The sequence below is a fragment of the Lynx rufus genome, unplaced genomic scaffold, assembly GCF_022079265.1.
Source record: "Lynx rufus isolate CCGP_SWC_20201006 ecotype Redwood Valley unplaced genomic scaffold, mLynRuf1.p SCAF_6, whole genome shotgun sequence".
Classification (NCBI taxonomy): domain Eukaryota; kingdom Metazoa; phylum Chordata; class Mammalia; order Carnivora; family Felidae; genus Lynx; species Lynx rufus.
Window position 1 is genome coordinate 80,765,544 of NW_025814878.1, and position 13,552 is coordinate 80,779,095.

At 31.9% G+C, this 13,552-nt stretch overlaps 1 protein-coding gene across 50 annotated transcripts in view; it reads right to left on the minus strand.

Moving 5' to 3' along the window:
* The window catches only part of RIMS1 (regulating synaptic membrane exocytosis 1), a 488,816-nt gene that overhangs the window by 95,736 nt on the left and 379,528 nt on the right, over positions 1–13,552 (minus strand). For 34 of the 50 annotated variants that reach the window (XM_047101823.1, XM_047101822.1, XM_047101856.1 and 31 more), the window contains 2 exons: positions 11,178–11,290; positions 5,237–5,403 (listed from right to left, as the gene is read on the minus strand). The exons of the other annotated variants lie outside the window; for them this stretch is intronic. In XM_047101823.1, coding sequence (XP_046957779.1) covers positions 5,237–5,403; positions 11,178–11,290 — 280 coding nt within the window. The remainder of the gene's footprint in view (positions 1–5,236; positions 5,404–11,177; positions 11,291–13,552) is intronic. 50 annotated transcript variants of the gene reach the window in all.

Consider the following 13,552-nt stretch of genomic DNA (forward strand, 5'->3'; position numbering starts at 1 on the left):
AAACTTTCACGTCTTTCAACCTATGAATGTAGAAAACAAAGGTAATTGCTTTTGAAAGTATTCTTCCCAAAAGAGATACCAAAAAGGTCAAATACTAGTGACATCAAATTTGCACTTCAAGTTTGTTTATTAAAATCCAGCTTGCTCTAGAAAGCCAACTTTGTAGATCTAGGAGAACATACATTACAAATGTGAATGCTTTTGGAAAATAGTTTTGACAAAGCTTCTAAAATTTTGTAACACCTGAGAACAACTATAGGATTATGCCTGCATTTGCTGCATGGTTTTGTATGAAACATCTGAAATATGTCTGCCTGGAAAAAAAAATGATATGTGATAAAGATGAAAAACAAGTTCAGAGCTAAACCAAGAAAATTCATCTCCTTTCTGAGATGAAAATCTTCTTAAATTTAAAAGTGAACAGAGAACTCAGAAGCTCAATATATTCTTTCTGGCTCCTAGTATATGCACATTTTTTATTGTCAATTGTGCCACTTCTACTAATATACTGTACATATTTTGTGGTTGGATGGAAAAACATTCTTTGAGGAACACTTAGGAAAATACTAAATTAAAATTGTAAGGCACATCAAGAAATATCTGAAAACCTAGAAACCTCAATCTTTATCGATACTTACTATTTTGAAGTATTAAGTGTTGATTTTTTAAACATTTTTTTAATGTTTATTTTTGAGAGAGACAGAGCGTGAGTAGGGGAAGGGCAGAGAGAGAAGGAGACACAGAATCTGAAGCAGGTTCCAGTCTCTGAGCTGTCAGCACAGAGCCTAACACAGGGCTTGAACTCATGACCCGTGAGATCACAACCTAAGCAGAGTTTGACGCCTGACAGCCACCCAGGTGCCCCAAGTGTTGATTTTCTATTGTAAGAACCACACAATTATTTAAGCTTAAATTGTTTTAATCCTTGAAAATTAAAAAAAAACAAAACTTTCATTCATTATATCTACACAAGGTTATTTACCTTAAATGCAAACATCATAGTTTACTTTTTTCCTACTATAGCCCCCCTGCATATGTAAGCTTTGAAAACATGAAACATATTTTGGACTATTTTGAATGAACTATTCAGAATGCATCCGGAGGAAGGGATACTCCTTCTCAAGTCACACAGAACCATGTGGTTTAGCTAGCAGCATACTTGAGTAGATAAGATATTTGGTACATAATCATCTCAAACACAAAAGAGTCAAGTGATGGCCCATGAATCTCTACTACTCTTTGAAAATGATATTTTAGAAATTGTTCATCCAAACATATTTATATTTTTCAACCTATAGACATCCTATAAGTGCTTAATTCTATTTGTCCTCAAACAGGCTTTGAAACAACTGTATAGTCTTTTATCTTTAAGGCAGAAAAAGATGCTAATTAACTAAAAAAGATTTTCTCAAATCGCTCACAAGAACTTTTCAATATACTAATTGATATCCTATGAAAAAGAACATTGTGGAATAAGTTTGGTACATTTTGGAATAAACAAAGACAAACAAATTGTTTCAAGAGAAAACTTCCCAGGACCTTAAAAACAGTAACATGTACTGTGAATCATAAATAGGAAATTGTAGTAAGGAACATCTGGAAAACTATAAATTGCACAGAAGGTTGTGCAGCCCATTTCTTATTTCACATGTGCTTATTTCAACATTTTCTTGGTTTATAATATACGTGGTTAGAGGAAATCAAAACTCTACATGGTATTTTAAGTACCTACATACTATGCTTTTATATAATGTGGATAAGATCATGTCATATAGTTTCTTTCTATAATCCTTTATCAGAATACTAGGTATTTGATTGGCTTTTAGGGTACTGAATACTGTCTTTGGAAATGCTATAATGTCCTCTCAATCCTTGTGTTGACTTTCAGAATAAAACTCATCCAAAACATCATATAATAAAACATGTCTTGTGTCATAAGAAAATTTGAATATATATATTCCATATATTTTCAAGTTTTCTTATATATATATATATATATTCCATGTATATGATGTCTGTCTATCTATCTATCTATCTATCTATCTATCTATCTATCTATCTATCTACAGAATGAGCCCATAAAAATAGATTTAGGGCATCTGGGTGGTTCGGTCAGTTAAGCATCTGACACTTGATTTAGGCTCAGGTCATGATCTCATGGTTTGTGAGATCAAGTCCTGTGTCTGGCTCTGCACTGTCAGATAGAGCCTGCTTGGGATTCTCTCTCTCTCTGCCCCTGCCCTGCTCATGCAGGCTCTCTCTCTTTCTGTCTCAAAATAAATAAATATATATTTTTCTAAAAATTGACAACATAGATTTAAACTCTTAAATGGATTATAATCCCCTTGAGTATGTAGCCTAGGCATTATACTTTAAGTTAGTGTTGGAAATAATGGTGTCTTCTTTCATGATAGGAATTCAAAAGTTTGCTGCTACTTATTATGACCTATAAATGCATTCTATCATCGTAATTGATCAAACTTGTTCATCTTTTATCCATGAACCTGAATAGAATTTTAAAACCTATGCAGATGTTAGTTAAAAAAAAAAAAAGAAATGAGAAGCAGTACTATAATGAGAACAATCGTTGTGTTACTTACGACAATAGGGAATATTTAAAGGCTGATGAGCCTGCAGACATTGTTCTAATAAGAGAGACACAGCATTTCTATATTGAAATCATTCTGTTTTTTGGTTTTTTTTTTTCATTCCAAAACCTCCTCTCAGCATTTTACTACCTGGTTGATGATGGATGCAAAATAACTGTGTGTGTGTGTGTGTGTGTGTGTGTACAGGTGTGCTTGTGTGCCTATGAGGATATGTGGGGAGAAGAATGTATATGAAAAGATAACTAGACTGAAGTCAGAATAAAGAGCTACCCATATCTCAGTTTTCCTCTCTCTTCCTCCTAAGTATTCTAAGAAATCAAATGTATACCACATACAGAGAATCGATCACTGGCCTAAAGTATGGGACTACAAGAAAAGTAATTCTTCATGTTAGCTTAAGGGGAAATTTGTTTAGTCATTAGCTTTAGGGACTAAATTTACATAATCCACTTATATATAAAAATAAACAACAACCCTCTCAGCTCATATGTGTTCTAAGTTGTAGAGAAGGGAAAGGGAGCTGAAAACAGAAATGCCTAGAAAAAACTGATTTAGCACTTATATTATATTTAGCACTTTTATTTACATTTAGCACTTATATTTAGCACTTTTAATAATAAGAAATTATTTGTACCCTTCTTAGGTCCATGCCTATTCACACCACCTTCAATAAGTAAGAAAAGTCATGTGAATCAAGGAGACAAAGAATCCTCTATCTTTTGTTTCCTATCTTGACACAGTTATAATTAGTGTTGATTTCTTAAACTGGCATTTTCCCACAAAGTAACACTGGTTCCAATATCCTACCACGTAGTTTCTTCTGAACCCCTTTGTATGAAATCACAGTCCTTTGTTGCACTACCTAGTTTCTGTTCTTTGCTTTCTTCCTCAAAAATCACACAGCCAACTTTTTCCTAAAGACCAAGTTTTGAAGAATACTATTCTCTTGAAATTTCAAGAAATAAAAATGGGCCCACAAATTATTCCTGTAATTGACTACTAATATGAATTCTATTAACCAGTAATATTTTATAGTGTAGGACTCAAGGTACTTGCCTCTATTGTGAATATAAATAGAAATTACTTTAAGATTTAGTTCATAATTATTCAGTAAGTTGTTTTTAGTGATTAAATGTGAAAAAGTCCTTGTTGAAGTCCTATTTATCAATAATTTTGCTAAACTGAATAGGTTTTGAAACATATATCTTAATATTTCAATTAAAAGGAATCCATTAAAATAATTTTTACCCCTTGATCCTAAGCAGCTCAATGGGGCTATGTCTTTTAGCTCTTCTAATTCTATTTTAAGTTTTAGGGAACATTATATTCCATTAGGACCAGATGCTAAGAATGTCATAAATAGAGATAAAGCATATTCTATTAACATCTTCATCAAAGTTGAAATTGCTCATGTAGATGATCAGAATATTACACTGTTAATTAACAGTAAGACAATTACTCTCAATTTGCTTTAGCAGATGATGGAGATACAGGGAAATCCAGGAAGAAGGAATGCTTGAACATATTGTAAATCATCAAAATGTCCAATAACAGATTTTCAGAGTATTAGAAAGGTAATTTCTCCTATTCTGAGCATTTATGTCTCCTGGGCCATTCATCAAGCCCCAAATTCCTTCAGTGAAACTTCTATTTCTGGAAACTAGTTAAGAGCAAATATAAAATATGCCTTGCCCATATTGAGTCTGCTTTACATAAGATGGCACTTGGATTCCTGTAGTCTTTTCCCTTTCACAGCAGGGTATTTTCATTGTAAGAAGACAAAAGCACAATTGGAGATTTAAACAAACTTCATGAAAATTTGTTACAACTCATGTAATGTAAACTAGGTATGTATACTTTGTATCACATCTGTTCAATCCTACTCTGAAAGCAGACCAACTACAATGGGACTAAAGAGATCAGCAAACTAAAGCCCACAGGCAAAATGTAGCCCACTTCCTGTTTTTATAAATAAAATTTTATTAGAATACAGCTATGCTCAATTGTTTGCATAGCTTTCACACTACAATGACATCATAAAGTAAATACAACAGAGACTGTTGTACATAGCCCAAAATATTTACTAGCTGGCCCTTTATAGGAAAGATTTTTTGACACTAAAGAATGCTCTGTGGATTTAATCGTATTAGAAAAAACTCCTGTAGGGGCGCCTGAGTGGCTTCATTTGGTTAAGCATCTGACTCTTGATTTTGGCTGAGGTCATAATCTCAATGGTTCATGAATTCGAGCCTCACACTCAGAGTGGAGCCTGCCTAAGATTCTCTCTCTCCTTGTCTCTTTGACCCTCCCTTGCTCATGCTCTCTCTCCCTCTTTTTCTCTCCCTCAAAATAAATATATAAACTTAAAAAAAGAAGAAAGTCCTGTAAATGTGACTCCAACAATCTTTAAAATTATGACTCTGGCTATAAGGTAGACAGTACCGAACAGTCTATAGGCGACATTATACAACAACAAATAAATGCTCCACCCACTCCAGTCCCAACAATGTTAGTGAAATGTTTCTGCTATTTGACCTAAACTGTTTTTTAGTAGGAACATTAAGAAAGCTAGTTGCATTTTTATCCCGATACAGACCCAGTTTATATAAAGAGTATTGCCAACTCACCTGATCCTACCCCTGGGGTGCTCAGATTGCTCTGACATAAAGCTTGTGCTGCTGAGGCGTGAGGCACTGCTGGTTCGGGAAATGGCGGACACATCACTGACATCACTATCTGATGATTTGGCAGAGACGTTATCACAGCTTCTGTACTGATCTTTATGTATGTTATACTAAAGATTAAAAACAAGAAAGTGTGAGCTCCATCATCAGGTTGTGGGAAAAGAGACATACACGGTGAGGTTAATGACTACTTTGCCTACACCAAGTAAAAGTGTACCTTCATAAAAGTAGGTGTGGAATTTAAAATAATCCAAACACAATGTAATGTATGATTTTCAGTATAAAAATCCTACATCCTCTGAGCGGTAAAAGAAAAAAAAAAGAGGTTTATGAAGGCTGAATTATAAATCAAACAAAAACTTTAAATATTTGGGTGGAAAATTCACTGAATAAATTATTGGCAAATACTTGAAACCTCAAAATTGTATTAGGTACTTTTTCTAGTGTATCGGTTTCTCTATTTTGCTTTAGTTTTCATAATTACCCATTTTATTCACCGCTACTCTAGCAAAGTATAGGCTGCTTCTATCTGTCTGTATTTTTTATTCTTTCTAAAATGATTCAATTTACCTACATATTTTCCCTATTTCAAGACATCACAATGTTTCAAATTTCTTGAAAAAAATGTATGTCTTCACAAAGAAAGGCTGTGTCAAAAGCTGAGGGGCTGTGCCAAGGAGGATTAGAGCCATGGAGGTAAAGACTGGACTTCAACTTTCTATTATAATTAGAGATTTTCAGATTTAAACTATCAGCTCAGTGTCAAAAGTAAAAAAAAAAAAAAAAAAAGATTTCTATTAAAATTAGAATTTACACTATATCTTGTATTTTTAAATTTGTCTTTGGTATTCATTACTGAAGATTTTAGAATTCATTAGGTAAAAGATTAAAACAGGCAAAGTTGTCAGAGCAGCTAATAAGCTCTTCTTCTTTCTACTTGATTCTTTTTGCAGTGGAACAAATAGCAAATAGCTTCATATATTAGTATTTTATATATGTGTTTTTATTATAATAAATAGGTTATAATATAACCACTTAAACCTTAATTATATATATAATTTTGAAATACCTAATATATTAAGTGATTCTCTTATGTTTATTACTGGAAGTTAAGATAATATAACTTATTTTTTTAAATTTTTTTAATGTTTTATTTTATTTTTGAGACAGGGAGAGACAGAGCATGGGTGGGGGAGGGTTAGAGACAGAGGGAGACACAGAATCCGAAGCAGGCTCCAGGCTCTGAGCTGTCAGCACAGAGCCCGATGCGGGGCTCGAACTCACAGACGGTGAGATCGTGACCTGGGCCGAAGTCGGAAGCTCAACCGACTGAGCCACCCAGGCGCCCCAAGATAATATAACTTATTAACAAAAGAACACATAACTAAAAGGAACACATGACTAAACATTGGGTATTTAAATTTCTTATCAAGTAACTTAATTCTATGTTTATACATTAAAGTGTGAAAATATCAAATGTTTATTAAAGTTGTAGAAAAGCTCATCCATTCTCTGATGTTCCCTATCAGATAACTTTTAATGAACTTAAAGTAATCCATCTATTTATAAAAATTTGTATAAATAATTGTCTTGCTAAAGTACACTAAATAAAATGATGCTAAAAACCTGGATCTGTATATACAAAAAGAAGTATAAAACAACAGTACATTTTTAAAAATGCTAGAAAAGATAATCATGTTTATTTAGAAATTCCTCAGATAAGAATAGTTCAGGCCTGAGGTATTTACATGTTAGTTTTAATTCTTTACTTCTCATGTGTATGTACTGAGCAAGGAACTTCACATCAAGCATGAAAACAATTCCAAATTATAGAATATCAATGAAATTATCTTTCCAAAGAAATTTTTCATAATTGCATGACTTGTTTTTGAAAGTCATATATCAAATTATAATCCAAAAGAAAATTCATATATGTCCAGAATTGAGCTATTTATACAACTTGATGTATGCTCTAACATTAATATGATTTAAGGTAAGGTGCATTTTAAATTTATGTGGTAACGTTTCATCATCAAATTCTGTTACATCTGATTAACATGATCCTGACATGATTCATTTCAATCAGAACTATTTTTTATTTACAGAGTAGATGTGGTAAAAACTAAAATATGCTGACAGCAGGATCTAAATTTAATAGTTAGTAGGATACAAACACAACTCCTATATTACTTGTCTTGGAAATGATTTTGCTAAGTACATAGATCATGTAATTATTACAATGTTTCCAAACATATTGAAATGATAGCTTGTCCATGAAAGAATATGAAAGAATTGGGTTCTAATACAATAAAAATGTACCCAGCTATAGGAGATTTTTCTGGCATTGTGTTGACACCCAGAACAAATGTTCCCCTTATTTGGCAAATGCCCATAACATACAGTATAGACTATAGCATCAGGGTATGTGCGTGTACATGGAACTATTTCTCCTAAAGAAATCTTGCTTTTCTGTAAGCCATCTCTTCTTCAACATTTTTGTATATAGACTTCTGCTATTTCAGCAAAGTAATAAAACAAGGTATCTTAAAAAACTAGATCATATTAAATTTTTCTATGTTGGGCGAAAGAAAAATCCATCATTCTCACACAAGATCAGTTTTCTTTGCATTTAGTTATTTGAAGGAAATGAAAGACTTTTATATTCGCCTTTTACTATTTACTTATTTTCAAAATCTGTTAGAAATTTAAATAATGACTGACTTTTAATCAAGCATAATTTGTTAAATTTCCTATTTATAAATTAAATATTTTAATGGAAACACATTAACTATTATATTATTTAATATTTTAATATAATAGCTATTATATTATTATATTATAACATTCTATTATATTTTTAGAAATATAATATCCCTAGGAAGAATTTATACTAATCATACAGCAGGGAAATAAGTCATTGATGTGAAGGGAGGCTCTAATTATAGGGCAGCTATTTTTAAAAATAAGTAATAATAAACACTTAACAGCTACCTACAAAACTCATCCCATTAGTCTTGGTTGCTGTTCCTGGACTATAGAAACATAAACACTTTTTAAAATGTGAGTGCTTAAATGAGAACTTACCCTCCAATTATGAATTTCACCCCATCACTAGGGAATGTAACACTGTATACCATCATTGAAAAAACATCATGGTATCACATTTCAGGGATCCTAAAGCAGTCTTGTATTTTTTCAAAAGAAAAGTTAGTGCTAATTCCCTACTCAGGACAGTTAGGGATGTTCCATATTTTAAAGGAGGTGCCAGGTTTGAAATGTTTTAGGAATTATAGTACATTTGTCTAGTAATTCTTTGCCCTGAAGAAAATCTAGTTCTATTGGTGTTTGGTTCTAAATATTCCAAGAATGGTTAACTAATTTCTAATTTGGCAGAATTTCAACAAAGCTATTCATCCAAAATGTCAAATGGATTAAAACACTAAAACAGAGTCAATAAAGAAAGTTCAAAATTTAATGTATATTAAATTTATGACAATGCTTGTTCTCAATTATATGAATAAAATAGATTTTTGTAAAGTTAATTATAAAATGGTTGGGGTAAAAGAATAAAAAATGAGAAAGACTTTCTTAAGCATGTAAAAGAGTTTTGAGTTAATGGAAATGAAACTACTTAAAATGGAAAACTACTTACATGATTTCCTAATGAAATGGGAACTACTTAAAAAATTTATTGTAAGCATTAGGCCATAACATGAATACTAGAATTGTGGAGTATGTAACTTCTGCTTGACATATAAAATAAAAAATAAGCTAATTATTTGTTATCCTATTTATTTTTCTTATCCTATATTCTTATAAGTTCTTAAAGATACCATATCCATGATCTCACATTTATTGATACAATTTGTAATAATTTTATTTATGTAACACAGTAGTATCAATTTATGCCATAGGAGAAACAGTAATATATTTGAAAGTAATGTTTTTTTTTTTTAATATTCAAATGGGATGAGAGAGAAAAAGAAAAAGAATGATTGTGTAAAGGAGGGGGCAAAGACAGAATGTGATAGTTTAATTGTATTCAAATTAAAAGCCCTGGAAGAACTTATGAATCCAACTGGGATGACATGTACATTTCAATGATACAAGACGCAGAACAGTAGTACCTAAGTTTAAGACCAGGAGTTCTAGGGCTTATCACTCCACAGAAAGGCTTTACTAATTCTGGGTGAGACCTCAGTTTTCATAAGCTGGGTAAATAAGAGAGCTGGAATAGAAGATCAATTTCATCTGATTCTAAATTTTTATGAAATCAGAGAACTTGGAATCTCCCAACCAAGATAAACCTACTTGTGATTCATCATGAGTATTAAGTATTAGTGGTTGTTTAGACTTCTAGGGCACTTTGTTTTTTAGATTTTTTTTGATCAACTGATTAATGATTAGAGTCCTACTTCAGAATGACCAGAAAGGTTTTCAGTATTACCCTGATTGTTTACCTCTTTCTTGCTTCCTCTACTGGCCCTAACTCCAACTCAATGTTCTATTTGACCTTATCCTTTGACATGATGCTAAGAAACCAATGAGGCATGTCCAGCTACAATGAAGCATTTCCAGTTTAAAGAACTTTTCTAAATAACTGCATCCAATGTGGAGGCAGAAGACGTACATCATCCTGTCTTCTAATCTCTACTGCGTTTGTAGTAAAAGAAAACAAAGATGATGATGATATTCATAAAGAAGACAAACATATAAGCTAAGTGATAAGAATGAACCGCAGGGAAGACTTGTGGAGCTAGAATCAGCAACTCTATGGAACATCAAGATATTCTGCTTGCTGTTTTGTTTTGTGTTGTTTTGAATGATTTTTACTGTTTAAAGTGTTGTTTCAGATTCCTAGGATATTGAGTCTCACTGAGTCACATCTCAGTTGGAAATCCTCCTGCAACTAACCTAAGATGTAAAGTGATAAACTGCCTCTGACACATAGGACTCTCTATGACAAGTCATATTTTGTAACCACCTCTATTTTCTTGCATTAATCTCTGAATATCTGAGATCAACCTCTAACATTTAAAAATCAGTAGGCTTTTCTACAGTCATATTTCAAATTAACAATATTGATTTAGTAGCTGGGTTTTTTTTTAATTTTGAATTTCTAAAAAGTCTTTACTTCCAAAAGGGCTTCTTGACATGAAATTATAACACAGGTTGTTCTGTGATGGCTGGTGCCACTTTTGTAGTATTAAACAAAAAAAAAAAAAAGGATTTTTAAATAAACCAGATAGTATATTTAAAATTGCTTCATGAGGTATACAATTCTACGCATATTTTAATTAAAATTATTAGGTGCTATTTAGCAGTTTATAAACTCGTAGTGTATCCTTACAAAATAATGCTGAAATATAAATTAAATGTTTTAATGCCACTTGAAATTGGGTAAATTTCAGTTTCTAAGAATTTGCTATCACTTACTTTTCTTACTGAAGACAGATCAATAAGAAATCTCACATTGCACAACTTATGTCATTCACTAATAAATCTCAATAGTAAACATCAACCTAAAATAGTACTTAAGACTATGAATCTACATCTTAATATTTTAAATGCAATTTAAGCAATAAAATGGCTTCATGTCTTGCTTATGTATAGGAATTTGACTATTGACAACAGATCATTGAGAGACTTTAATAATATCAAGTATTTACATTTCCTTTTTAGAAAAAAACATTAAATCCAAGTTAATAATATTTTAACAGAGTTATATATCTTGTGAAAATATCAAGAGGAGAGAGGTTATGATGCAAGACCATCACCTGAATGATAACTTCTCTCACACAACTTGGTGCTTACTAGTCCTACCTGCTATATACACTGTACATTTTTAAAAGGGAAACTCTTGGTTGGATACTACTTGTTTTACCTTGGAATATTGCTCGCGATCAAGTTCTTGACTAGAACCAGACCCTGTTGTCTGCTTAAATCGATGCACTTTCATTTTCATCTGTCTTGTTCGCTCCTCCACTACTAAGCTTGCTGCAAAAACACACAATGGAAGCCTATTAACACAGGCGAAGCACTTTTAGGAACTGAATGGTTTAAGATTTCAATTCTTTTGATATGACTTCGATTAAATGAAAATTTAGAAGTAACACATGACTAATAAACAAAATGCAGAATATACAATGCTATCACCGTTAATTTAAAGATGAACATGACTCAAATCACACAAAATGGGGAACACAAATGTTAGTAACAAAATATAAGGACCCCGCTGCTTCTTCACCTGATATGAAATATTTTCAATTCCATTCATAAATGACTATATGAAATCAGATTTAATTGTGAAAATATGCTTTCAATTTAATCAACTGGTTGTTGCATGTACATATATAGAGAAAATAAATATGCATACTGAAGACATCACACATATATGCACATGCTTAACATGCATGCACACATCCACTTAACATCCTCAACTAACAGCAGTCACCTAAAAACTATTTTAATTGGTAAGCACCTGGTTTGCTGAGGCACTCTTATTAAATCATTAATTTCTACCTGTAGCATTTCATGAATATTTCCAGTCTTAAAAAAGGACTAAGAGTAAAGATTAGATTTCTATTTCTGGTGGCTCTGTCTGACCACATAGATGAAATTCCTATGCTTTGAAAAAGTGACATAAAATGTTTAGCTATTTAAGTTATAATTTGTGAAGAACTGCATTACATTTAAGTCTTTATTAATCTCCTGAGTAGCAAGTGTGACTGTTTAGATGGGAAAATTATAGCTTTCAATAAGGTACAAGTTATTTTAAGTCAGAATCCATCAGAAGCAGCTTAGCTTCAAGAGCATGCCATTAATTAATACATTTTTACAAATTAAGGGGAAAAAAGAGCCAAGTGTGCAGAATCAACTCTTCAAAACATACACCTGTAATGTGTGAGACCTATTTTTATTTTTTACAACTTATCTTTTGACAATTTCCTGGACTATTCAACCTCTGCAACCAGTGCTAAGATTTAAGTTATGTGTGTGTGTGTGTATATATATACACACACATATATACATTTATATGTATATATATGTGTGTGTGTGTGTGTGTGTATATATATATATATATATATATATGTATATATGGAAAAATACCTATTTGTATGTGATTAAAGTATTGGAGCTTCTGTCAAGAGGGCCCAATGACTTAAAGGATAGTATAAATGTTGATATATGTGACTTAACTTGGCTGATGATTTCATCTCTTACAGAGTTTATAAAGATACTTGTTGGCAAATTTTACCACTGCAATGATTAAAGGTCTATCATCCTTGATAAAAGATACTGACACCAATTATAAAGATTATATAAATATGTAGCTTTTATTGTGTGTACAAACTAACAGCACAAGAGACAAATACATAGTTTGAAATGTGTGGATAAATATTTTAATTATATTTTTAGTATAAAATTATTAGATGTTTAGCTTTGCTTAAATTCAGTAAATGAGATAGACGGTATCAATCCCTAACATCACAGTTTTGTGAATTAAGCAATGATGCACAATTGCTTTGGAAATGTTGACAGGAAATGATAACTGTATGATTAAAAGATGGCTCTATGGAGATCTTGAGAGAAGTAGTTCAGAAATGTATACTTGACAGTATTAAAGGAGTCATAACAAGTACTAGAAAGTAAAAGGCTACTTCAGATTAATTAGAAAATGAGAAAAATCTATTGAGAAATAAGTTATATTTGCAGAAAGCCATAGGCAATACAAGAAAATGCACAATTATCTGTTCTCTGCCTTATGCCTATTTTGTGGGTGCCTCTGGACCCTTGCTCAGTCATTTGCTTTGAATTTCAAGGAAGTTAAATGAACTGTATGTAATCAGTTATACTCTACACTTAAAACTGGAAGTAACTCAAAGTCATCTTTGTGATAAAAGCAAATTTAAATGGTATTAGCTTCATATTCTCAATAAATTATACTAATTTTAAGAAATTTTTCACATTGATTAGCCCATAGCTTTGTGACCTTCACTTTTAGTATCATGAAATTCCTAGGGAAGACAGTAACTTGACACTGAAAAGATTTCTCAAGAACTACTGGCCTGAAGCAATCTGAAACAGTTCTGATGATTTTAGTCTGCCAGGACAACACCTCATGTCTCTAAATATGACATGGCTGCATTTAAATCTTTATTTTGAAAAACTGAAAACGAAATCATAAGGAGACAGGGGTAGCCTAAATAAAATAAATCCTAAAATGGTTTTAAATGACTTCACTTTGACCTTCTAAAA